Raw genomic sequence first — 26,383 nt, 5'->3', positions numbered from 1 at the left:
TTTCAATGTTGACAAAGTTATTAATTTATTAGACAGCAAAAAAAAAAAAAAAAATATACACAGACCTCAAGAAACAAAAAAAAGAAAGTCTTTGTAATTAGTAGACTGTATAACAGTGCCAATGTCAGCACTGACCAGGATATGGCAAACGGTTCTGAATATCTAGTAACAAACATTTGCTGTAGTCTTCACATACTCATACGTATAGAATGCAGCTTCTCTGTATTTCTACATGAGACAAGTACTTCATTAAAGATGCATTTCCTTCTAACAGGCGGGGAGAACCTGGATTAAAATCATCCAATATCTTTTGAAACGTAATACCGAGTCTTCTTATAAAATAAATTCACACCCCCAAAAAAATAATTCAACCGGTTTTATCCACCTTTTTATTCTGCTCCTTAAGATGGCGGTCACCTCTTCAGGTGAGGGACACTGGGTCGAGCCGAGCACAGGCCATCATTGCCTATATACTTGTCTTCTGTAGCAGGTTTATATAAATAGTCTAGAAAATGGCCTGTTCTTTTTGTCTTTCGGTATAATTTCTGTTGTGAACCATTAGTTTAGACATACCAGTCTGGTACAACTATGTGATATTTCATACATACATATATATATATATATATATATATATATATATATTGACAAAGTGGTCTATATAAATTAATGTTGATACGTTATCAGTCAACCAGCAGATAACTAAATTCATACATTTAAATAAAAACAGAGAAAATGAAATTATATACATGTACACGGGAATAGATATATACACACACTCCAACAACAAGAAAGGGCCATCATAGAGATGGCTGAATGAGCTAGGAGGTGGACAATATCTTACAATGGAAGTGAGGAGAGTGTAAAAATACCATTAAAATCGAGACGTAAGGAAATGAGAAGAAGGGAGAGAGAATACCCAAAAGATAAGGAGGAAAAAGAGAGAGTTGAGGACTTGGACGCCTTTCCTTTTTCTCGGTATTTGTGGTAAGTCCTAGAAGGAACACATTCTCCAGGATATTTAAAAGTGGTAGCCAGGAATTGGGTGTTTTCAGCTCCTCCGGGACTTGGAGTGCTGAATAAGCCACTGTAGAGTGATGTCTGAAAGAATCGTACAAGATATTACAAAACAGAGTAACATATAATCATCCATGTGCATGTTATACACTTATTATTATATGCTTATATAGCGACCTCATATTCCACAGCGCTTTACAGACATCACCACCACTCTCCCAATGGGGCTCACAATCTAAATTCCCTATTAGTAGGTCTTAGGAGGGTGGAAGGTGACGAAGACAATAATCAATAAAGCTATTATAATTTACCAATATGTTATACACCAGCTATACAGCAGATTTTTAAAATCAATTTTTGTTTCACTAAAAAAAGAAGATCAAAGGATCAATTTCCTATGTAGATCTTTTATATGGGGGAAATAACTAGACTAGAAGGGCATTAACCACAAAAGACACGGCATTAACCCCGAACGTCTGTTTTCTAGTCCTTCTGTATCTCACATTCATCACTAGCCTCTTCCCGTTTCCCTCTCTTACCTTCTGCCCCCACTCCTCTCTCCTCCTTTTCCCAGTCTCTCTTTTATGCTCCTATTGCTTCCATCCCCCTCCCTCTTTACTTTCTTTTCCCCCTCCTTCCTCTGCTCTCTTGCATTCTCTTCCTTTTCTCCCCTTTGAATTATTATTATAACCAATTAGACTATACTTTGGTTTTCAGACACGGTCATACATTTAACCAATCACTATAGCTATGACTGTTCTGATGGAAACCCGAATTTTCAAAACCAATGTTGAGCACATTTAAACTGCGTGAGCGGATACTGCCTGGAATACCAAGATTGGTGAGGCTACTACATTTACTTTGTTTCATTGTGCCTGAAGAAAGGACTGTTTGTGATATTCATTTGCACTGTAGCAAAGCGTTTTTTTTGTTTTGAAGCTGTAAAGTTTAAAATGGACAATAAATGATATGCTGTTCTGATATAAAAACCCTGTGCCAATGTGTATCCAATATATTCTGTATATTATGACCCTTATGCCTAATATATACAGAAGGTACCGAATATGCTCATTATAAGGCTGCCGCCACACTAGCAGTATTTGGTCAGTATTTTACATCAGTATTTGTAAGCCAAAACCAGGAGTGGGTGATAAATGCAGAAGTGGTGCATATGTTTCTATTATACTTTTCCGCTGATTGTTCCACACCTGGTTTTGGCTACAAATACTGAGGTAAAATACTGACCACATACTGAGCGTCTGACGGCAGCTTAAGAGTCACTCTGTGTGATTAGATCAGTTTACAATAAGGAAAGTCTCCCGTATAGCGTACAATAGGACTCGCTATACTTTTTCATTGTCAGATATACTATTTTCTGGAAACCGGATTAGGTAGGGAGAGAAACTCTTTTAGCATTGCCATCTTTCATCTGCCACAAAGCCCAAGAGATAATATAGTTCGATATCGCACTTGCTCCACCGCCATGCTTTCTACATACTGATCCAGATGTTGGGGACTGATGAGATTTATGGTGTAGCACACACTCCACTCGTCAGAGTCTCCTAGATCAAACTGGTTTCCCCTATTCTCGCCATACTCCATTGTTTCTCTTTGTTACCTACCAATGTTATCCTTTTCTTTGCAGGAAATGGAGTAGCAGCAGATCTCCCGATCCTGGATTGCCGATAGGTTCCTAAAGAGGAAAGGGAACTGAGTGAATAGAGCACAACTAGGTCTGTCAGGTAGAACCTTTTCTGTCTGGTTAAATTATTATTATGGTTGAACATGTTCATCAAGTTCAGCCAAATCAGAAGAAAGGATGCGAAGGACAATAGAGAAAAAGTATACTATATAACATTGAGAGGGGAGAAAGGCTGCTCATGAATGGACACAAATGACTGAGAAAAACTATACAACATCACCGGGAATGGAGAATGATCGGGCCAAGTAGTAGCAGTATTAGACCGGGATCACACATACGCGAGAAACGGCCGAGTCTCGCAGGTGAAAACCCAGCTCTGGCGCCAGCACTCCGGAGCGGAGCGAGCAGCCGCACAGCAATACATGGAGCTGCACGCTCCGCTCCGGAGTGCCAGAGCTGGGTTATGTCAGAGTGTAAACAAAAGCCTTGAAGCCAGATATTAATATCACTAGAGAATATAGCTAGAAGCACAGTCTCCCAGCGACACTATCTTAATATATGTGTACCGCAGTATAGATACAACATGCAGGCATTTGCCAGGAGTGAGGCGCATAAGAAGGCATTAAGCCACATCCAAGATGGCGCTTCGGCACTGACAGATGGCTAGTGCGCATGCGCCAAGAGAAATTAATCGTAGATGGACTGTGATTGGCCGGCAGCCGATGACAGAGTGAAATGATGTCAGGACATGCGCAGTAGAGGAGAGAACACGCCGATAATGGCAGATACAGCGTCCTCCATGTAGTCTGACCTGCGTGCGGCAGGGTAAGAGATGTAAACAATCACAACATGTGTACTATGAGACAAATGTTTATTGGGAAAGGAATAATAAGAGTATATGAAAAATAATTAAAATAACTGTGGAGATATTTGAGCTTAGCACAATGCACTTTACCAGATATGGATTGCACAAAAGACTTTTTTGCACATGTGTTGTAAAATTTATGTATATATGTATTCATGACTAATGACCAATATAATATGCAAATGAATGTAGATTATGCTTATAAAAACACCATTGTCAGCGATACTCACTGCTTGAAAAAGGCTCAGTGTGAGCCGAAACGTCACACAGAGATGTGGGTTGAATAAACGTCACATTTTTTCACCTTGAAAAGGACTTGGAGTGCTGCCTTCTCTTGCTTATTTGTGTATACATGTGGGTAGATGAGTGGACCATTCTACCCAGGAGGCCAGGCACCCACCGGTGAGCATTGTGCTGTTCCAATTTTTTCTATTTTATATATCTACTATATAATTGTCTAAGGGTCACCTCCGTCTGTCCTTCTGTCTGTAGCGGATATTCATTGGCCGCGGCCTCTGTCTGTCATGGAAATCCAAGTCGCACGACCAATCAGCGACGGGCAAAATAGCCACTCTTTCCTCCCCGCAGTCAGTGCCCGCCCAATACTCCCCTCCAGTCAGCCCTCACACAGGGTTAATACCAGCGTTACCGGAGCGCGGTGTAACGCACTCCGGTAACGCAGCTATTAACCCTGTGTGACCAACTATTTACTATTGATGCTGCGTATGCAGCATCAATAGTAAAAAGATCTAATGTCACAAATAATAATAATAAAAAAGGTTATTCTCACCCTACTAAGTCGCCCGCTGTCGTCGGCAGTGCAAGCGGCAGGTTCCGATGCCAAGGATGCTATGCGAGAAGGACCTGCCATGACGTCACGGTCATGTGACTGTGACGTCATCACAGGTCCTGCGCTCATACCAACCCTGGGACGGTAACCGCTCCATGCATTGCGATCTCGCGAGATGATGATGTAGTGGTCTCGCAAGACCGCAATGCACTCTTGAGACCGGAGCGCGCGAGAAGCATCGGTGCGAAGCGGGGGCCAACGGAAGGTGAGTATATAACTATTTTTTGTTTTAATTCTTTTTTTAACAGGGATATGATGCCCACATTGCTGCGTGGGCTGTGCAATATACTGCGTGGACTGTGCAATATACTGCGTGGACTGTGCAATATACTACGCGGCCGGCCGCGAACAATCAGCGACAGGCGCTAATTGGTCGCGGCCGGCCGAATCCTGTGTATTCAATAGATAAATATATATATATATATATATATATAGATATAGATAGATAGATAGATAGATATAGACTAGCTATTGAACCCGTTCTACGCCCGGGTGGCAAGCATTTATATTGGTATATGGTCTCCATCCTGGTATGTGCTGCTCCATCCTGCGTCCCCATCCTTTCATGAGCTGCTCCATCCTGCATCCCCATCCTGTCATGAGCTGCTCCATCCTGCGTCCCCATCCTGTCATGAGCTGCTCCATCCTGCGTCCCCATCCTGTCATGTGCTGCTCCATCCTGCGTCCCCATCCTGTCATGTGCTGCTCCATCCTGCGTCCCCATCCTGTCATGTGCTGCTCCATCCTGCGTCCCCATCCTGTCATGTGCTGCTCCATCCTGCGTCCCCATCCTGTCATGTGCTGCTCCATCCTGCGTCCCCATCCTGTCATGTGCGGATCCTGTGCACACGCTACCTGATTCCTTTCCGCCGCCATTTTCTTGGTCCTTTCCTGCCGGAAAGCGCGGACTGCGCATGCGCCGATTGAGGGAGCAGGGAGAAATTCATGGCCCGGAGTCAGGGGGCCTAAAAGTAAGAAATCGCTGTGGCATGAAGTGCCACAGCGTAATGAGGGCGGGATCCTGTGCACACGCTACCTGATTCCATTCCGCCTCTATTTTCGTGGTCCTCCTGCTGCCGGAATCGGCGCCTGCGCAGTCCGCGCTTTCTGGCGCCATTTTCTTGAAGACAAACTGCAGTGTGTCCTCAAGAAAATGGCGCCGGAAAGCGCGGACTGCGCAGGCGCCGATTCCGGCAGCAGGACCAAGAAAATGGCGGCGGAAAGGAATCAGGTGGCGTAAGTAACAAATAGCTGTGGCATGAAGTTACTTGCGCCACCTGATTCCTTTCCGCCGCCATTTTCTTCGTCCTCCTGCTGCCGGGATCGGCGCCTGGGCAGTCCGCGCTTTCCGGCGCCATTTTCTTGAAGACACACTGCAGTGTGTTCAAGAAAATGGCGCCGGAAAGCACGGACTGCGCAGGCGCCGATTCCGGCAGCAGGAGGACGAAGAAAATGCCGGCGGAAAGGAATGGCATAAGTAACAAATTGCTGTGGCATGAAGTGCCACAGCGTAATCAGGGCGCAAATATGTGCACGGTGTCCCCCTGCTCCCGGCAGTCTGCGCCTTCCGGCGCCATTTTTTTTTTTTCCTGACACTCTATAATGTAACGCTAGGAGCGTCGCGCCTGTGCAGTCTATAAAGGCTTCGAACAGAGTGACGCTCCCAGCGTTATATTATAGATTAGATTGATATCTATCTAGCTAATATATAAAGCTGAGTGTGTGTGTGTGTGTGTGTGTGTGTGTGTGTGTGTGTGTGTGTGTGTGTGTGTGTGTGTGTGTGTGTGTGTGTGTGTGTGTGTGTATGTGTGTGTATGTGTGTATGTCCGGGATTGGCATCTGCACCGTCGCAGCTACAGCCACAAAATTTTGCACAGTCACACGTCTGGACCCCGAGAGCGTCATAGGCTATGTTGTGAGGCGAAATTTTAACCCCGTGCGTTCCAATTCACCAAACAATTTTGCCCCTATCTACATAATGGGGAAAAGTGAATGGAAAAGTGTTGGAGGCAAATTGACAGCTGCCAGATGTGAACAAGGGGGACTTAAAGAGTGAGAGCGATGGCGCCAAAGAGTATATACTGTACAGTTGCTAAGGTGGGGCCCAGACATGGGATACTCACCACACACGGGGATATGAACACACACACAAAATGCGCCACACACTACCACATGCTTGAACACATACCACCCTCAGCACACATTTCACCACACATACACCAACCTCGCCACATAAAAGTCAAAACACAAAAGTCGCAGCTCAAAACTCGCCACGCGCAAAACTCGCCACATGCAAAACTAGGCTCACGCAAAACTCACCACACGTGCAAGACTCACCTCATGGAAAACTCGCCACACGCAAAACTTGCACACGCGGAAAAATTGCCACATGCACAAAAGTTGCAACACATGCAAAAGTTGCCTCACACAAAACTTGCACATACTCAAAACGCACCACACATAAAACTCGCCACGCGCAAAACTTGCTGCACACAACTTGCTACACTAACCTGTCACATGCAACTTGACACACAAAAAGTTGCTACATGCATGTCGCCACATGCAACTCAACACACACAACTTGACACATGAAACTCGCCCTAAAACACACACAAAGTCTGGTATTATCCTTCAAAAATAAAAATCTAATTAATAAGCAGACAAACTAAAAGAGCAACAACTGTACAATGTAGGAAATACGGCAGCTGTCAGTCACATGACCTGTCTATCATGTGTATGTGTGAGCTAATATATACTGCTGGGGGGGAGGGCTTTCTGTTGGCTGGGGATTTATCAGGCTGCCAATTTAGCTTACAAATACTGAGGTAAAAATACTGACCAAATAACGTGTGAACGCGGTCTAATACAGGAGGAGATGACACACAGATATATACTATATACAGAAGGAGATGACACACAGGTATATACTATATACAGAAGGAGATGACTTACAGGTAGAGATGACACAGGTATATACTATATACAGGAGCAGATGACACACAGGTATATACAGGAGATGACACACAGGTATATACTACAGGAGGACATGACACAGGTATATACTATATACAGGAGATGACATACAGGTATATACTATATACAGGAGGAGATGACAACCTGGTATATACTATATACAGGGGCAATGACACGCAGGTATATACTATATACAGTGGAGATGACACACATGTATATACTACATAAAAGAGGAGATGACACATAGGTATATAGAGGAGGAGATGACATACAGCAGGTATATACTATATACAGGGGAGATGACATACAGGTATATACTATATACAGGAGATGACATACAGGTATATACTATATATAGGAGGAGATGTCATACAGGTATATAGTATATACAGAAGAGATGACCCATGGGTATATACAATATACAGGAGATGACATACAGCAGGTATATACTATTTACAGGGGAGATGACATACAGGTATATACTATACATAAGAGAAGACATACAGGTGTATACTATATATAAGGGAGATGACAAACATGTGCAAAATGAGAGGAGTGAGGGAAAATAGTGCAGTGATCGGAAAATGACAGATGTGAGTTCAAAATGACAAGTGTTAGGGGGAATGAGAGGAGTGAGGGGGGAAATAAGAGGAGTGAGGGGCAAAATGAGAGGTGTAAGGGAGAAAATCCTTATGGATTATGGTGTTAGCGGGAGCATTATGAACTTTCCATAACATTAACATATATTTTAATAGAGTAGTATACCATATACTCACATTCTTTCAATTAACTCTTTCTCATCTAGAGCGCCAGCAATGTCTCTCTTGTTTCCAAGAACAAGGACCTGAAAAAGAAACATAAAAAAAGCGGCTTAAAAATTAAATTACGGTATTGTTTTTGACAGAATGACAAAAAAAAACAAAAAAAAAAAAACGAAAATACCTGTAAGGCCACGTTCCCACATAGCGCAAATGCATTTCTTTCAGCAGAAAACCTTCTGTGTTTAACCGTTCAATCAAAGTGGCCGTGATTTCATGAACTCATGCCCTCAGCAAGAACTCAGGTAAAATAACAGTTGTGGTAAAGAAGCGCCCCTCCTCCAATCACAATGTGTGTCCCTTATTATATTGTGATCATATTATACAGCACTGTGCAGGGTAACAGCGTCACTAACCTGTCCGGTACCTAGACACAGCCGAACACTGCGGGGAGCTTTATGTCCCCCGCAGCGTCCAGGTTTCAGTATACAGAGCCGCGGCTGATACCGTGCCCCCCAGCCCTGACCATCACTGGCTCTGCATTGGGGCTTAGCTCTCATTGGAGCTCAGTCAGGGCCGGGGGCGCGATTACAGCGGCCGCTCTGTATACTCAGCGGTGACTGAACTAGCGCCGGCACTGCCCCTTGTAACTGAAACGGAACATTACGGGGAACATAAAGCACATTTTCTTGCCACAGCGTTCAACTAAGTGTGGGCACCAGGCAGATTAACCCCGTATCTGAGGGTTAACAGCTTTTTTTTCTGGTGATAGGTTCCATTTAAGTTCAGCATCCCAGTGTTTTTGCCCTAGAACATAAAAATACCCATTCTGTCAAATATGCACCAAATAAGCACCAAAAAGGGTAAATTGCATTAAAAAAGGTAGTAAAAAAAAACACTAATCAGAGCAGATTGCTATTGTGTATACAGTTGTGAACACCTGAAAAAAAAATGTAGAAGATAAAAAAAAAAAAAAAAAAAAAAATATATATGTGTTTTTGCACGTGGGCACATGGCCTAAATCAAAGGTTTTTCTGAAACATCCTCAGGCCTGTCCCACACGTCCAGATAATTCCGGTACCGGAGTTATCCGTGTCCGTGTGCTCACGTGGCACATCAGTGTGGCACACGTGCGGCAGCCGTGTGCCGTCCGTGTGCTGACTGGGTACCACACGCACCGTGCAGGAGACAGCGCTAGAGGTAAGCGCTGTCCCCTGCTTTGGGTGCTGAATCCAGAATTCATTCCTTCTTCCCAGCAGCGTTCGCTGGAGAGAAGGAATGAAATCAGTGGTTTTTTTTGTGTGCGTTTAAAATAAAGTTCCCGGTCAGCTCCCGCCTCCCTCCCCCTGTGCGCCCGCCCGCTGGCATTAAAATACTTACCCAGCTCCCTCGATGCTTCCTCTCAGCGTCGCGGCTTGTCCTGTATGAGCGCACATTACAGTGATGAATATGCGGCTCCACTCCTATGGGAGGTGGAGCCGCATATTCATCACTGTAATGTGCGGCACCACGTGACAGCTCATACAGGAAGAGCTGCGACGGATCTGGCAAAAAGCGGATGAAATGTGAGGCCATCAGGCGCAATCCAGCGCTAATACAACTATCAGAAAAAAAATGGATCCGGCGGGGGAAAAAAAAACGGATGTGTGAAAGTAGCCTTAGCCTAGGAAACTGGATTTGGTCATGTGCCATTTTAACCTGTTCATGCATAAATATGGGCACTACACGGAAGTCAAGTAGGATCACACAGATATCACATGGATGAAAATTAGACAATTTTTAATACGCTGGTCTGAACCTGGCTTTACACCGAATTGTTCTCTTAGATTTATTAAGCATGGAAACGGCATAGATTAGGAACAGTGATGAGTGAACGTGCTGGGATAAGGTGTTATCTGGGCATGATTGAATATTATGTTCGATTCCCTGCGGCTGCATGTCTCGTGGCTGTTAGGCAATCCCTGCATGTGTTGCAGCTGTCTAACAAACAGGAGAAAGGAGAACGTAAACTAATAGTACAATACTTAATGCTGACACACATTTTGGTTTTGACCTGTCCTTTGTTATCTTGGTGTAGTTATGTGTAGAGGTCCCGACCTCCGTTATCACTAACAATATTCTGGCCAGTGGGGGGAAAGGTTACGGCCAGGCAAATATCATTGCAGATGGATAAACGCCTGCGCACATCTCTGCCGGGTCTCCGCTCGCACAGCTGCACATACAGAACTGTCCACATGAGAAATTGTTGGTGTTGCCGTAAGTCTAATTAATCCAACTTCTCATAGTGTCATTAATGGTGAGACGCTGCAGAGAATCTAATGAAATCTAACAAATCACGGGGTCAGATTCCTAGAATAGCAACGGGACATAGGTAATCATCATTTGTAAATTACTTTTATTATTCAGTTATAGGGTTAGTGTGAATATAAAGATGGCTACCACCTGCTCGAAAAATATTGAGCTATATAACTTAAAAATTCATGAGATCGCCCGATTCTAAACCCCTTTTGCCTTTTGGTTCTGCATCACTGCAGAGATATTCATAATTGTTGCTTTTGGAGCACAATAGGTGAAATTTCTACTTACTGTGCAGTTGGCATTTATTCGGAGTCTTCTCTGGGGGCGCGAGCCTTCCCTACCAGATCCTGCCAGTCACAGCTCGGCTATGTCTGAGGCTGATGGATCAGCTGCCGAGCTGCGATTTGCAACCTCTGAAAGGGGGCGTCATGATTCCTCTGCTCAGAGTGTCTGGGACTCAGTGATGGACAGCTCGGTCATCCTATCCTGTGGTGGGGCGTGCTGAGCTGTCAGTGCTTTGACAGCTCAGTTGACCTATCTGAGACTGGGAGGCGTAGAGATTTCCACAGGTGCTCCCTGTTCTTGGCAACTGCCCTATTTAGGTGGAGTTCTCTGGCCCAGATCATTGACAGTCAAAGCTTGTTCTAAAAGCCTGTGCTCTCTGATCCCTATGCTGTAAGTTCTGATCTTCTTTATCTGCTGCTGACCTATGGACTGTGTTCTGACTACCCATTTGTTATTGCCCCTTTGCTTCTGATATTCCGTTGCTGACCTTTGGACCGTGTTCTGACTACCCGTTTGTTATTGCCCTTTTGCTTCTGATATTCCATTACTGACCTTTGGACTGTGCTCTGACTACCCATTTGTTATTGCTCCTTTGCTTCTGATCTTCTGCTGCTGACCTTTGGACCGTGTTCTGACTACCCGTTTGTTATTGCCCTTTTGCTTGTTGTTGCCCCTGTGCTTCTGATCTTCTGCTGCTGACCTTTGGACCGTGTTCTGACTACCCGTTTGTTATTGCCCTTTTGCTGGTTATTGCCCCTGTGCTTCTGATCTTCTGCTGCTGACCTTTGGACCGTGTTCTGACTACCCATTTGTTATTGCCCTTTTGCTTGTTGTTGCCCCTGTGCTTCTGATCTTCTGCTGCTGACCTTTGGACCGTGTTCTGACTACCCGTTTGTTATTGCCCTTTTGCTTGTTATTGCCCCTGTGCTTCTGATCTTCTGCTACTGACCTTTGGACCATATTCGGATTACCCGTTTGTTATTGCCCCTTTGCTTATCCGCTATTTCTCTGGCATTCTGACGCTGGCATGTGACCTGACTTACGACTTCATATTTTCCATTGGTTTACTACGTGCTCTTTTGGTACTGACCCCGGAACGTCTGACTTCGCTTCACAGCCTATCAGTGGGTTGTGACTAGCGTGGTGAAAGTACAAGCAGCAGAGAAGACTCTGAAGAAAAGCCCAGTGGGACTGCGAGAAATTTCACATCCTGCGCTCCAAAAGCAACAAATGTGAAGATCTCAGCAATAGAGAGAAGCAGCCGTACAAAGAATCTGTAAAAACATAACTGTGTGCCACATTTAGGATGTCTCTGGTAATTTAGTGACTCAATTTATGAGTAGGGGGAGCTGCAATATCACACACAACCTGTAGTAAGGCATTGCACTGTTATTGAAAGATTTCTCATCCTTTCCAACCTCAAGAAGTACTGCATATACTAAATTCTGGCCAAAGGCATTAGTTAAATGTTATCTGAAACTACCAGCTTTAGTTGGCACAAAACTGTTTAGGGGCTGGCCTCCTAATGATAAAGCATATACAATATTAAAGGATACCTGCCAGTACCATTAGGGAATCTAAACCAGGGGCAAGCCACTATATGGTAACAAAATAGTGGATCAGACTAGTGTTATTCTATTAAATTTGCAGAATGCACAATTTGCATTCGATATTTGGATCGTACTCGGCCATGCAAGTCAATGAGTACATGGAAAACATCGGACTGCACTCGGATGACATCAGACTGTGATGCTATTTTCACAGACTGACAGAATGAAGACTAGACGCTATGATCAAACTCCAATTAGTCAAGGCTACTTTGTTTCTACCAAGACCAATCAGCTTTGATCAATATCCAAAGTAAACGCATGTTTAATGCTGTACTACCATACATTACCCTAGAATAGATACCTAAATAAGGACTATTTACTGTGTGTTTTACAGTGTGGGGCGTTGCTTAGAGGAAAAGGGCATGGCTTAAAAGGGTGGCCACTACTAGACGATCCCTTATAAAAGGCAACAGAGTGCTGCATAAAATAAAATATAGATAAAAAAAATGAATGGCTGCAGCAGTTAGATGACATTGTTTATGGCAAGAGATCAGCGGGGAGGACACAAGGCTCAGAGAGGAAGAGCAATACTGGTTCGGGAGCATACTATACATTTTAGTTTTATGTAGCCTTCTGGGGCCACTCATAGGGGTTGTTCAGTACTGGGCAACCTCTTTAACATGCAACAATATGTTCTAAATTGTGCTTAAACCTAGGCACAAAAAAGTGCTGCAAAGTAGTTTGGGTGCAGGAAGCGTTGGCAGAGTCTAGGCAGGACACTTACCGGAATACCTTGCAGTTGTGCCTTATCCAGCAAATTATGGAGCTCGTTTTTTGAGGCCTCAATTTTTTCTTGATCTGCAGCATCCACCATATATCTATGGAAAGATAAAGGACACCCGTATACAAGACGGCTTCTCTACTCTGATTGGTAACAATAGTACATCGTATGGTAGAATGAAAGAAACAGCAAGTTGGCAGTTTTTTGGGATAGTTTTTTAGGTTTCATTTAATGGCTATGTGCCCACGTTGCAGAAATGCTGCAAATTGCATTAAAAAAGTAGCAAAAACACACTCATCAGAGCAGATTGCTATTGTGTATACAGTTGTGAACGCCTGAAGAAAAAAGGTTAGCGGATAAAAAAAAAAAAAAAAAAAAAAAAAATTATATATATATATATATATATATATATATATATATATATATATATATATATATATATATATATTATATATTGTTTTTGCACGTGGGCACATGGCCTAAATCAAAAGGTTTTCTTAAAACATCCTACGAACGGCTGTCAGCCATATTATGTTCCCACAATGAGGTTTTGCTGTGAAAATCCCCACAGTTCTCTTTAAAACAGAAGACAAAAACTACAAAAAATGTAAAAAATGCAAATACCCTAAGGCTATGTGCCCACGTTGCAGAAATGTCTGCAGCATTTCCGCAACGCCCTGCCGCAGGTTAAAGCATGCGGAATTTGCATCCGTTTTCCCGCCAAACACAAGCGTTTTTAGCTTGCGGAATGCTTGCGCTTTGCAAGCGATTTGAAGCATCGCTTGGAAGTGATTGACAGGTTGGTCACAAGCATAGTGCCTGACAAGTGTGACCAACTTTTTACTATTGATGCTGCCTATGCGCGACGTCATCCCAGATGATTCGCGCAATGCATCCCTGGGAACAGAAGCCGCCGCGTGCACCGCTGAGAGACCGGAAGACAGCGGGGGCCATCAGAAGGTAAATACGGTATTTCCCGATTTTTTTATTTTCATTTTTTTTTTTTTTTTTTTACAGGAATATGGATCCCAGGGCCTGGAGGAGAGTCTCCTCTCCTCCAGACCCAGGTACCATCCGCACATGAAGCGCTCACTTTACGCATGGTGGGCATAGCCACATGCGTAAAATGAGCGTTTCAATGGCGGCGGAATCGCCGAGATTACACAGAACTAATGAACATGCTGAAGATTTTACCGCTATGTGATTCTGCGGTGGGAAAATTCGCAGCATGGGAACAGCAACTGCGGAATCCCATAGGATCTTTAAACGTTTCTGCTGCGGCAAAAACGCATAAAAAAAGTAGGGTTTTTACGTAGTAAAAAAAAATAAATAAAAAATTTATTTTATTCTGTGGACCAGTACAGATGTGGCAATGCCACAAAACCAAAATTATAGTTCTTGTTATGTTTCACTACTTTTGCAGAAAAAAAAGTGACATTGTATTATGGCTCAATATTCTGAAGGTGATAACTTATTTTCCTGCGGAAATGTGGGGCAAGCTGTAGTTTTCTTTATCACCATTTAAATACCACTTTAACATGTCTTGTTCCACTTTTTTTTTTATTATTATTATTAAAGTGCCCCATAATAAATGTTTCAATGGTATCCAAAATGCAGGATAAGTAATGAGATATTTTACTCGTCAGCTTTTAACGGTTTATATATCTTTGTAACAAAAGGAAAAAAGGTTTATTTTGGGCTTTGAACGTTTATTTTTATTAGATTTTTGAATGGCTCAGTACGTTTCTTTACATTTTTGTGCCGCTTTACTTGAATATTTAATCAGTTTGACAAAAAACTGAAATATTTCTAGAAGTGGTGTCCTGTCGGTATAAGTTCTGTTTGTCACCACATGACCTATGATCATTACCTGCCGCATTTCCCTCCAGTGTGCAGGCCCATATTACATGAGCTGTAACCACAACCTCCTATTTCCCCCGGCATTTATGTACACATAACAAAGTGATTTTTGATGCTCTATTATAAAGGATGAAAGAAGGCCCTGAGATTTATGAAAGCTGGAAAGAAAAATGCTTTGGAGCCAATAGTAACCAATCACAGTGTAGCTAGAGCACTTTGAGAGGTAACAACTGCCCTTTGGCTGATTTTTACACGGTTCTGATAAATCTGTCAACTATTTTTTTTTTTTTTTATGCAAAATTGCTGTTGAATAAAACCTACTGTGACGACACCGTGGGAATCTGGATTGGGAGGGATTTCCGAAAATCCCATTTACCAGGGCGTAGCGTCGGCTGCTAGGACAATATAGTAAAGTAATGACACCAGCCCAGGATCTGAAGTGGACGGCACTCAGCTCTCATTTCATTGGCACATTCCAGGAGTGATAGGATTTTTGCTTTTTTTTTTATTTTTATTTTTTTAATCTAAGTAGCTTTTAGGATGGGTTGTATTTGTCAGCGGCAGCATTTTGGGGTACAGATCACTTATTTCCAAATAATTATTAACTCTTCAGAGGGAGAAGTAGCATTTCTGCTGTTGTCTTTTGATGTTTTATATTGTTTGTTTTATATGTTCTGCTATTCAAGTGATGCACAAAGAAAGTGACACTTATTCTGTGGGTCGGCACGATTAGAATGATACCAACGTTATACAGTTTTATTGAAGCATTATTATTACTTTTCTATCATCATTATACGGTTTGAAAAAAAAATATATAATTTAGTTTTTGTGTTGCCATATTCTGAGAGCTAATTAAGCTAAATGAGGGCCTATTTGTTTTTTATTCATTTTTATCACACTTTTTTGGTTGCGCTATGTATAAAAGAAACAACAATTCTGGATGTTTTTTTCCTTTTAAAACACGGTTTACTATTCAGTTTAAATTGACAGATTATCAATACGATATAACAATACCCAATTTTTTACGGTGTTTGTTTTTCTACTGTCACACAAAAAAATTATTCATTTTTTGTGGGTTCACTTTCACCATATTTCTACACCTATCATTTTTTTTAATTTTTACGAAGTTTATTTTTTGCAGTACAAGCTGTAGTGTTCACTTGTGCCATTTTTGGATTCATATACGTTTTCAATTACTTTTTATTTAATTTTTTTTGTTAGGCTTGAAGAGCAAAATCCAGCAATTCTGGAATTTGAGAGAGAGAGAGAGAGAGAGAGAGAGAGAGAGAGAGAGAGAGAGAGAGAGAGAGAGAGAGATATATATATATATCTATTTATTTATATTATACAGATTTATAGCATGGGTTAGTGTTATCCAACTTTTTTTTTTTTAAATATTTATTAGGCCACCAAAGGACCTTTAACATGTGATCTTATGACCGAATTAGTAATACATAGCATTAGATCCGGTGGAGTCTGATTGGTTGTGGTATATGATAGATTTGAAGGGCTTTGTCAAGGTTCAGGTTGCTAGAGCAACCAATCGGCATCCATGAATGGATAATGGGGGTAACATTGGGCTGACAGTGGGAGTGCTTTCCCTCTGTTAAACTCCTGATATGCCGCTGTCACACACAATTTTTTTTTTTACGTTTTCATTTTGGAAAATAAGTAAAAAAATCTACAATAATTACTATTACCGGGTAATCATACTACCCACAATAAAGTTGTCATTTTTACTGCACGGTGAATGTTGTAAAAATGTAACCATTAAATCCATTGTCGAAATTGCTGTTTTTCCCCCATTCCAACCCAGAAGTAGACTAAGGCTGGTTTCACACTTGTGTAGGGCAGAAGCTGCGGGGGGCTGCGTAGTTCCTTCGTTAAGCCCCGCCTACTGCCGCACCTCTTCCATTCAGCTCCACCTATGTCAGCATGCGTCCTGCGTCCTTATCTTTAACATTGGGTACGCAGGCCATGCGAATGTATGCGGATGCCTCAGCATGCCTCTTTTCAACGCTGCGCCAAACGCAACATGTTGCATTTTGTTACGGTCGAAGCAGTGTCAAAACAACGCATGCGAAGGCATCCGCATACATTTTCATGCCCTGTGCACTCAATGTTAAAGATAGGTATGCAGGATGCATGCCGACATAGGCGGAGCTGAAAGGAAGAGGTGCGGCAGTGGGCGGGGCTTAACGGAGGAACTACGCAGCCCCCCGCAGCTCTGCCCAACGCAAGTGTGAAACCAGCCTTAAACCCGCATAAGGATTTGGAGATGAAAAAAAACAAAATAGATATGGTTCTTGGAAGACGGGATGTAAAAATGGAAAAAGTAAAAATGGCTGTGGCGGGAAGGAGTGAGTGTGCATGGGTATTGGGGTCAGATGGGATGGCAGTTATTGGGCAGTTGTCTGATACGTATGGCTGGGATCTCTCATAAGCCATTGTACGCTGCTTATCAATGAGATAAGGAAATCTTCTGCATGCATTACGATACTCACACAATGGCGCTAACACCTCGGCAATATCTTTCCCACATGCTTCGAAAACGTGGTTGACCGCCAATGTCCCAGAGCTGATAGGAAGAAAAGAGCAAGGAGTGTTATCAATGTCTAGTGCACATTCTTTATAATGTGTGTACATTCAGCTCAAATCTTGGATAGTTTGATATTAAAAAACAAAGAAAAAAGGCAACAAAATACACCCTGATCGCACGGAAACAAAATAGGTCATACTCCCCTTACTGATCCACCACTGCAGGTCCCACATCGGCCCGTGTACTTACTGTTCAGTCCAGATGGATTGGCTGCAGCGGTCACACGTCCACCTGGACCGAACAGGAAAGGCACAGGCAGGCTGGGGACCTGGCCAGGCATCGCACACGAGCAGTTACTGCAATCTGCTTTTTTAATTAGAAATATTCTGTTCCTGAATAAACAGTCTCTGAGGTCTCATCACTTCTGCTTTGGACGGTTCATCAAGTCTACAGAAGCTACTGACTGCCTGCAGCGTTCACGTGACATTGTCTGCGGAAAGAGGAAGTGAGGAGACCATAAGGACATAGCTAGCGGTGCAGAGAAAACCCTCCCAATTTATTGCATTATTTAGGCTATGTGCACACGTCAGGATTTCTTGCAGAAATTTCCTGACAAAAAACGGACATTTCTGCCAGAAATCCGCATGCGTTTTTTATGTGTTTTTGCACGTTTTTTTCCAATGCATTAAATAGCGGGAAAAACGCAAAAAATCCGCAAAATTAATGAACATGCTGCTTTTTTTTACTGCAATGCGTCTTTTTCGCGGAAAAAAACGCATCATGTGCACAAAAATTGCAGAATGCATTCTAAATGATAGGATGCATATGTATGCCTTTTTAATGCGTTTTTATCGCGAAGAACGCAAAAAAAAATGCCAAAAAACCTGAATGTGTGCACATACCCTTAAACTAGTGATTGGTTTCTGACTAATTGAAGACAAAACGCTGGCTCGCTACTGGGACCAATGAGAGCCGCCACACCACTGAGAGCCACTAAAGTCTCTGTATGGTTCTCACTGGCGGTAAAATAATGGCATTGAAACCCTGCCCACCTGTACCAAACCCCACCCATTTAACTGGCTGGCTACAAGTACCCAGGGTTTCAGCCATGGGTGGGCGAGGTTCAGCTGTGGTCATTTAGGATCCATAAGAGATGGATCTTTTTGGTTCTCGAAGCCAAGTTATCCAGATTACCAGACTGCCCATCAATAATAAGCCCCCTTGCACATTAGACTAATATTGGCCTAAGCTGGAGATCTCTACAGTTCGGCAAACACTCAAATGTGTACAGGAGCGTTGGTCCATTAGGGGAGAGGACAACTGGGCATGTCCGATTTCTGACTGCCGATCGCTTTGAGATGTCTCTCTCGTACAGAACGTAAACAACCTACAAGGAAAAAAGGTCCTCTGACAACTTTTCAAAATTTTAATTAATTTTATTAATGCTCTCCGATCACCCACCTCTTGGTAATGGCGATGTCAGTATCCGCCTCCTACACCGTAGCGTCACATGACACTCAGCACGCAACCTCCGGTGTGCGCTACGGTGCAGGCGGCGGATACTGGGTGATCGGAGAGCATCTCCCACATATAAGACCATTCTGCCTTGTTCCCTACAAACCCCTTCTGAGGAAGGCTGGCCGAAACGCACGTCAAGGGGTGACACTGACTTAATCTGTGGTTCTGGGTAATTGTACTTGCTGCTTGCCATGTTCTGACAATAGACCATGTACTTTTCTGGGTATGACTACCATTACTTCCAGCAATGTTCTTGCTAACAGTTTCTCACGTGCATTAGTACAGGGTTGGCTATTTACAGTTGTATGAAAAAGTTTGGGCACCCCTATTAATCTTAAGCTTAATGTTTTATAAAAATTGTTTTTTGCAACAGCTATTTCAGTTTCATATATCTAATAACTGTTGGACACAGTAATGTTTCTGCCTTGAAATGAGGTTTATTGTACTAACAGAAAATGTGCAATCTGCATTCAAACAAAATTTGACAGGTGCATAAGTATGGGCACCCTTATTTTCTTGTTTTAAATACTCCTACCTACTTTTTACTGACTTACTAAAGCACTTTTTTTGGTTTTCTAACCTCATTGAGCTTTGAACTTCATAGCCAGGTGTATGCAATCATGAAAAAAGCTACTTAAAATGGCCACTTGCAAGTTGTTCTCCTGTTTGGATCTCCTCTGAAGAGTGGCATCATGGACTCCTCAAAACAACTGGCTAATGATCTGAAAACAAAGATTATTCAACGTAGTTGTTCAGGGGAAGGATACAAAAAGCTGTCTCGGAGATTTAACCTGTCAATTTCCACTGTGAGGAACATAGTAAGGAAATGGAAGAACACAGGTACAGTTCTTGTTAAGGCCAGAAGTGGCAGGCCAAGAAAAACATCAGAAAGGCAGAGAAGAAGAATGGTGAGATCAGTCACGGACAATCCTCAGGCCACCTCCAGAGAGCTGCAGCATCAACTTGCTGCAGATGGTGTCACTGCGCATCGGTCAACTATACAACGCACTTTGCACAAGGAAAAGCTGTATGGGACAGTGATGCGAAAGAAGCCGTTTCTGCAAGCACGCCACAAACAGAGTCGGCTGAGGTATGCAAAAGCACATTTGGAGAAGCCAATTTCTTTTTGGAAGAAGGTCCTGTGGACTGATGAAACCAAGATTGAGTTGTTTGGTCATACAAAAAGGCGTTATGCATGGCGGCCATAAAACACAGCATTCCAAGAAAAACACTTGCTACCCACAGTAAAATTTGGTGGAGGTTCCATCATGCTTTGGGGCTGTGTGGCCAATGCCGGCACCGGGAATGTTGTTAAAGTTGAGGGACGCATGGATTCCTCTCAGTATCAGCAGATACTTGACAATAATGTTCATGAATCAGTGGCAAAGTTGAAGTTACGCAGGGGATGGATCTTTCAGCAAGACAATGATCCAAAACACCGCTCCAAATCTACTCAGGCATTCATGCAGAGGAACAATTACACTGTTCTGGAATGGCCATCCCAGTCCCCAGACCTGAATATCATTGAACATCTGTGGGATCATTTGAAGAGGGCTGTCCATGCTCGGCGACCATCTAACTTAACTGAACTGGAATTGTTTTGTAAAGAGGAATGGTCAAAAATACCTTCATCCAGGATCCAGGAACTCATTAAAAGCTACAGGAAGCGACTAGAGGCTGTTATTTTTGCAAAAAGAATATCTACTAAATATTAATGTCACTTTTGTGTGGGGTGCCCATACTTATGCACCTGTCAAATTTTGTTTGAATGCAGATTGCACATTTTCTGTTAGTACAATAAACCTAATTTCAAGGCAGAAACATTACTGTGTCCAACAGTCATTAGATATATGAAACTGAAATAGCTGTTTAAAAAAAACAATTTTTATAAAAAAAACAATTTTTATAAAACATTAAGCTTAAGATTAATAGGGGTGCCCAAACTTTTTCATATAACTGTATATGGATACACCTAAATAAAATGGGAATGATTGGTGATATCAACTTCCTGTTTGTGGCACATTAGTATATGGGAGGGGAAAACTTTTCAAGATGGGTGGTGACCATGGCGGCCATTTTGGATGCAACTTTATAAATGGCCCACCCTGTATATAGATTGATACAGATAAGAGCTGTATGCTATAGTGTTTTATCATCTTGGTGTAGTAATGGGCCTCCATGTTGTTGCCTAGGGGCATCATAGTCATGTCATACAGAATATAGAAGCGCTGGCCGAGCATGCGTTCCTGTGTATGGGAGAGACAGCTGACATGGCTGTTGGCCAAATCATTCAGCCATCTCATTTGTATGGGACTGTAGTAAAAAGCTCTTCCTTCATAACCTGTGCAGTCATAGACTTTACCTTGATGGTTACGTTTCCTTTAGTGATTTTCCGCATATTAAAACCAACCGTCGGAATCATGTCTTCATTAAACTGTCCAGACTGAAAAGAAACAGAGGTAAGAAATCTTCATGAGTCATCACATTCAGAGAAGGCAATGTCTGTACTTAGTGAGTCACAAATGGATGACTACAAGCAGACAATCATAAGTCGCGTGCCCTACTGGGAAGGCATGATCGATAAGAATCGCTGGCGATGAGGTAACACCACAGATCTATAGCCCATAGTTATACTGGCAAAGTGATGCCTAAAAGGAGACATTTATAAGAGCATATTGGAGGATGTCCGGCTGGGAAAGGTCCAGTTCACCGCTAGGATAGAGTGGCGTCCTGCAACATCAGAGATATCTGTGCTCATGGTCGGTACACTGCATGTACAGGTAGGTGATGGCTTGTAGGTTAGTGGGGTCCGATACCCTATAACAAACATAAAAGTCCCCCTTCATGAATGAAAACTCAACATCCTGCTGATTGGTGCAGGTCCCAGCGGTCGGCCCTCCACGGATCAGAAAGTCATCACCTGTCCTCTCATTAGGTCATAACTTGTTTTCATTGGAGACCCCCTTTAACCCTGAAAAACTATGTAAATGAATACTGAAAAGTACCTTTATATCAGTAGGATATTTTATCACCGTGATAATCCCTTTCAATTTTCGGCCACTGCAATGGGAATTGTAATATAATATGACGGCCATTAAAGGGAATCTGTCAGCAGGGTTATGCTGTGTAATACAAGAGCAGAATGATGTAGGGGCTGAGAGGCTGATTCCAATGATGTGTCACTTGCTGGCCTGCTTGTTGCCATATTCATACAATCTTTGTCTTCCTTTCTGCAGATCCAGCAGTGATCAGAATGCTGAGCCAAGTATATCCCCGTTCCACACGCCTGATTAGCAACTTTCTGTGTACACTCTACATAAGCAGAAAGCTGCTAATCAGTGGTGGATTACACACAGCAGGAGGACTACATGGCACGAGACACCTAGTCCTGTAGTGAATCTCCTGCTGAGAAAACACTGATTGTATTAAAACATCAGCACACAGCTTGGTGACCGACATCACCGGAATCAGTCTCTCTGTCCCTATTTTATTATTCTCTCAGATTATATAGTGAAAGCCTGCTGACAGATTCCCTTTAAAGTGAATGGATGTCTTAATACAAGGATGTGCAGGGGGCCAGAGCTGATTCTGAGAGGTCCAAGCAATCAGTGTCAGGTTGCTGCTGCCAAAGCTCTTGAGATCATTAGTCCATCAAAAAAGCACAGTTGTACCTTACAGGGTGTGTGTTTTTTTTAAGGAGTTTTTGAAGCAGAAACTGAGGGAAAGTCTCCAAGTCATCCTCAAAAACTTGTTTTTAGTTTCCATTCTAAAAACGTAACAAAGACTCGGTGTGCACACAGCCAAAAAGTACTTAGCCGGATACATCCAGAATGATGTGCTCCAGTGTGTATGGCATAGACACACATCAATAGCCAGCTCTACTCCATCACTCTGATATGGAAACTGATCAGGTGATTTTACGCTCAGCCATATTGGGAATGGCGATATTTCTACCCAATTCCAGGAAGACAAACTGATGACGTCCTATATGGGCGACGTTTTCGCCATCTTTTGGATCAATACAAACTGAAAATGCTCATTTCATCATTTCCATCATGTCATGTGTCAGACGTACGAGCCGGAAAAGCGTCCTACGCCCGCTGTACCTCCGATGTTAGGCTGTGACGTGTACCACTGTACGTTGTAAAAAGCCCGTTAGTTTTTCTGTAAACGTCGGCCTCTGTCTGATGATTGCAGCTCCTTCTGGGGTATGGCCAAAGCAAAATGTGAACAGGACCGTACCCTGCATATAATTTGGGGTCTCGTGACGGTATCAGAAATCTGGCACTACTCACTCCAGCCATTGCCTAGAGGTGACTGTACTGGGTTAGTATCCTGCAAGGTTCTAGCGTAAATTTATACATTTGTGCCCGGACACAATGGCATTTGACGTTATTCTGTGTCTAATATGGAGCACAGTAACTAAATTAATACTAGGGAGGGAAGGCGCCAATGGTACCGGACGGACCTCTCTGTAGGGGGCCATCAAGCTTCCGTCATGGCGTACAGGCATAAGTCTGGAGACCGGCGGACAGTGTGTGCATCGCTGTCCGGCCTCTGCACACAGATGTGAGGACACAGCACAGGTCAGCTGGTGGCGTTCTTATGGTCACTTTTTATGCAGGATGCCATTTTTAGGGGTTTTTTGCCTTACAGGCTGCTCTGAAGGATGGCAGAAGAAAAGCAAAAAAATGGAAAAAGGAACAAGCACAGTTATTTGTAGAACAAGCCACCAAAACAGGAAGAAATGGCATTTTTATAAGTGCGCAAAGCACCAATCCTGCATTTTAGGCTTTTTTTTTTTTTTTTTACCAAGGGGGCGTGGTGTCTTTAGGCTGCTCTGCGTATTATTACCTGTTAGCCACACCCCTTTGAAAGAATATACAAATTAGCACTAAATAAAAAGGTCTATAAACGGAGTAACCATGGGAGAAGCAGCAATGACCGGCCCCTTCTCACCTGGTGACAGGTGGTCTGTACGGAAGACACGTAATTCCGGTAAGCGCCATCTTGTCTGGGTGTTATATCATTGCACTTTGTAATCTTATTCCCTGACAGATAACCCTCGTTTTACTACAGATATTAACCCTTCATAACATTAACCACTTGTCCACTGCAGTCTCCTGCTCCGTCCATATTTCTCCTACAGCCAGGATTGGCGAGGAGCGTCAGTGTCCTTGAGGGGGTCCGGATTTCAGCCCGCGGCTCCCGGTCCTCTTTTGGGCCGAGCTTACGCTTCTGCAGACGTTTGTTGGTGTAACATTGTGGCAAGGAAGGCGCCATGTATAATTCTAGTCAGCCGGCTCAGAGCAGCGCTCCATCTGGGGGACTCAAGGGGGCTCCGATGTGTTTACCCCATCAGCGGGGCCCCTCATTGGCGAGGAGCTGGGTTCACAAATTTCTTCTAGGCCAAGTTTAGTAACGTAGCCATCGCTATGACTGTGCCCCTATGATAGACATTAACAGGGCGCCATTAGCATCATAAAGCGCCCCTCAGCCAGACATCAAGCGTCACCAACTGTGATGGGGCCATTCAGCCCGATACTGAGCCTTAGGCCACATTCACACTAGCAGTATTTGGTCAGTATTTTACCTCAGTATGTGTAAGCCAAAACCAGGAGAGGAACAGTCAGAGGAAAAGTATCATAGAAACATATGCACCACTTCTGCATTTATCACCCACTCCTGATGGCTTACAAATACTGAGGTAAAATACTGACCAAATACTGATAGTGTGACGACAGCCTAATGGCCATAGTAGTGGGGCAGGTCGGCCTCACATGGAGCGTGGGTATGGGGGCAATTACCAAATATAGGGGGGAGAAAAGGGGCAAAGTCTGTGCAGTTGGTGGTAATGAGCAACTTCATGTAAGGGGACAGGTATGTGACTGCACTGCAGGACGGACAGATGATGGATACATGGACAGATATGGGATAGATACATAATGGATGGATACAGACAGGCAGATACATAGATGGACGGATAGATATACAGACAGGCAGATACATAGACGGACGGATACATAAACGGACGGATACATAGACGGACAAGGCAGATACATACATAGACGGACGGATACATAGACGGACGGATACATAGATGGACAGGCGGATACATAAATGGACAGGCAGACACACAGACGGACAGGCAGACACACAGACGGACAGGCAGACACACAGACGGACAGGCAGACACACAGACGGACAGGCAGACACACAGACGGACAGGCAGACACACAGACGGACAGGCAGACACACAGACGGACAGGCAGACACACAGACGGACAGGCAGACACACAGACGGACGGATACATAGACGGACAAGGCAGATACATACATAGACGGACGGATACATAGATGGACAGGTGGATACATAGACGGACGGATACATATACGGCCAGGCAGATACATATACGGCCAGGCAGACACACAGACGGACAGGCAGACACACAGACGGACAGGCAGATACATAGATGGACGGATACATAGACGGACAGGCATGTGACAGACGGATAGATATAGACACTATGCAGCCAGCTGTGGCCCAGCGCACTACAGGTGCCATGCCTGCGCCCCCCTGCCCCGCATACACCCCTCTATGAGGATGGCCTACTACCCCCATCATCCCCGTGTGCGAGTCACGTCCTGCGGCGCCTGTGCGGGGGGCTGCGGGCCTAGCATCACACATCAGTGTGGTACACAACAAAATGGCTGCAGCCCGTGCAGTGATGTGATTCCCCCGGCACAGTGTTCCCAGCCACCCGCAGGGCTCCGTGCGCCCCCACTGCCCACCCCAGCTCGCTGCCATCTCTCACCGCTATCACGTTGACAAAGGTGGTCTTCCCGGAGTACTGCAGGCCCACCAGGGTGAGCTCCATCTCCTCCTTCCAGAATAAAGCCTTGAACCAGTCCAAGAGCTTGTTAAATAGCGCCAGCATGATTGTAGCAGAGCGGGGAGGGCAGGACACGATCCAGAGCCCGCGGCCGGCCGCAGCTTGTACGGTGCGGGCAGTGATGGGTGCAGCAATCCCCGGAGTGTGTGGGTGGGTGGGGCGAGGAGCGGTACCCAGCCCTGCCCCTCCTCCAGCACAGACAAAGGAGGACGAGAGGGCGGGTGGCACCGCCTCCTGCTGCCGAAGGGTGGAGCGCACTGACTGCCGGTCCTCTGCTCAGGCGCTGCCGGAGGGTGGAGCGCACTGACTGCCGGTCCTCAGCTCGGGGGCTGCCGGTCCTCAGCTCGGGGGCTGCCGGTCCTCAGCTCGGGGGCTGCCGGTCCTCTGCTCGGGGGCTGCTGGTCCTCTGCTCAGGCGCTGCCGGAGGGTGGAGCGCACTGACTGCCGGTCCTCAGCTCGGGGGCTGCCGGTCCTCAGCTCGGGGGCTGCCGGTCCTCAGCTCGGGGGCTGCCGGTCCTCAGCTCGGGGGCTGCCGGTCCTCAGCTCGGGGGCTGCCG

General features: G+C 44.2%; 1 protein-coding gene across 1 annotated transcript; it reads right to left on the bottom strand.

The window, feature by feature from the left end:
* Nucleotides 1–26,004, bottom strand: LOC138669651 (ADP-ribosylation factor-like protein 8A). The gene is made up of 7 exons (XM_069756310.1): nucleotides 25,749–26,004; nucleotides 21,296–21,376; nucleotides 17,381–17,454; nucleotides 13,020–13,113; nucleotides 8,121–8,188; nucleotides 2,637–2,707; nucleotides 1–1,098 (listed from the first exon to the last, which is right to left on the bottom strand). The coding sequence occupies exons 1-7, from the start codon at nucleotides 25,869–25,871 to the stop codon at nucleotides 1,049–1,051; spliced, it is 561 nt and encodes a 186-aa protein (XP_069612411.1). The 5' UTR covers nucleotides 25,872–26,004; the 3' UTR covers nucleotides 1–1,048.
* Nucleotides 26,005–26,383: the final 379 nt, after the last annotated feature.

Source organism: Ranitomeya imitator, chromosome 3 (genome assembly GCF_032444005.1).
Source record: "Ranitomeya imitator isolate aRanImi1 chromosome 3, aRanImi1.pri, whole genome shotgun sequence".
In the NCBI taxonomy this organism is placed as follows: domain Eukaryota; kingdom Metazoa; phylum Chordata; class Amphibia; order Anura; family Dendrobatidae; genus Ranitomeya; species Ranitomeya imitator.
Note: the sequence above shows the minus strand (reverse complement) of the source record. Positions and strands in the feature narration are given on the sequence as shown.

What these genes read in the sequence shown, in the direction of transcription:
- LOC138669651 (XM_069756310.1), bottom strand. Translation starts at nt 25,871, where the DNA reads ATGCTGGCGCTATTTAACAAGCTCTTGGACTGGTTCAAGGCTTTATTC. An exon ending in AAGGAAACGTAACCATCAAG is followed by an intron (nt 17,455 to 21,295) that starts GTAAAGTCTATG and finishes TCTTCCTATCAG; the next exon opens with CTCTGGGACATTGGCGGTCA. An exon ending in CGAGGTGTTAGCGCCATTGT is followed by an intron (nt 13,114 to 17,380) that starts GTGAGTATCGTA and finishes ATCTTTCCATAG; the next exon opens with ATATATGGTGGATGCTGCAG.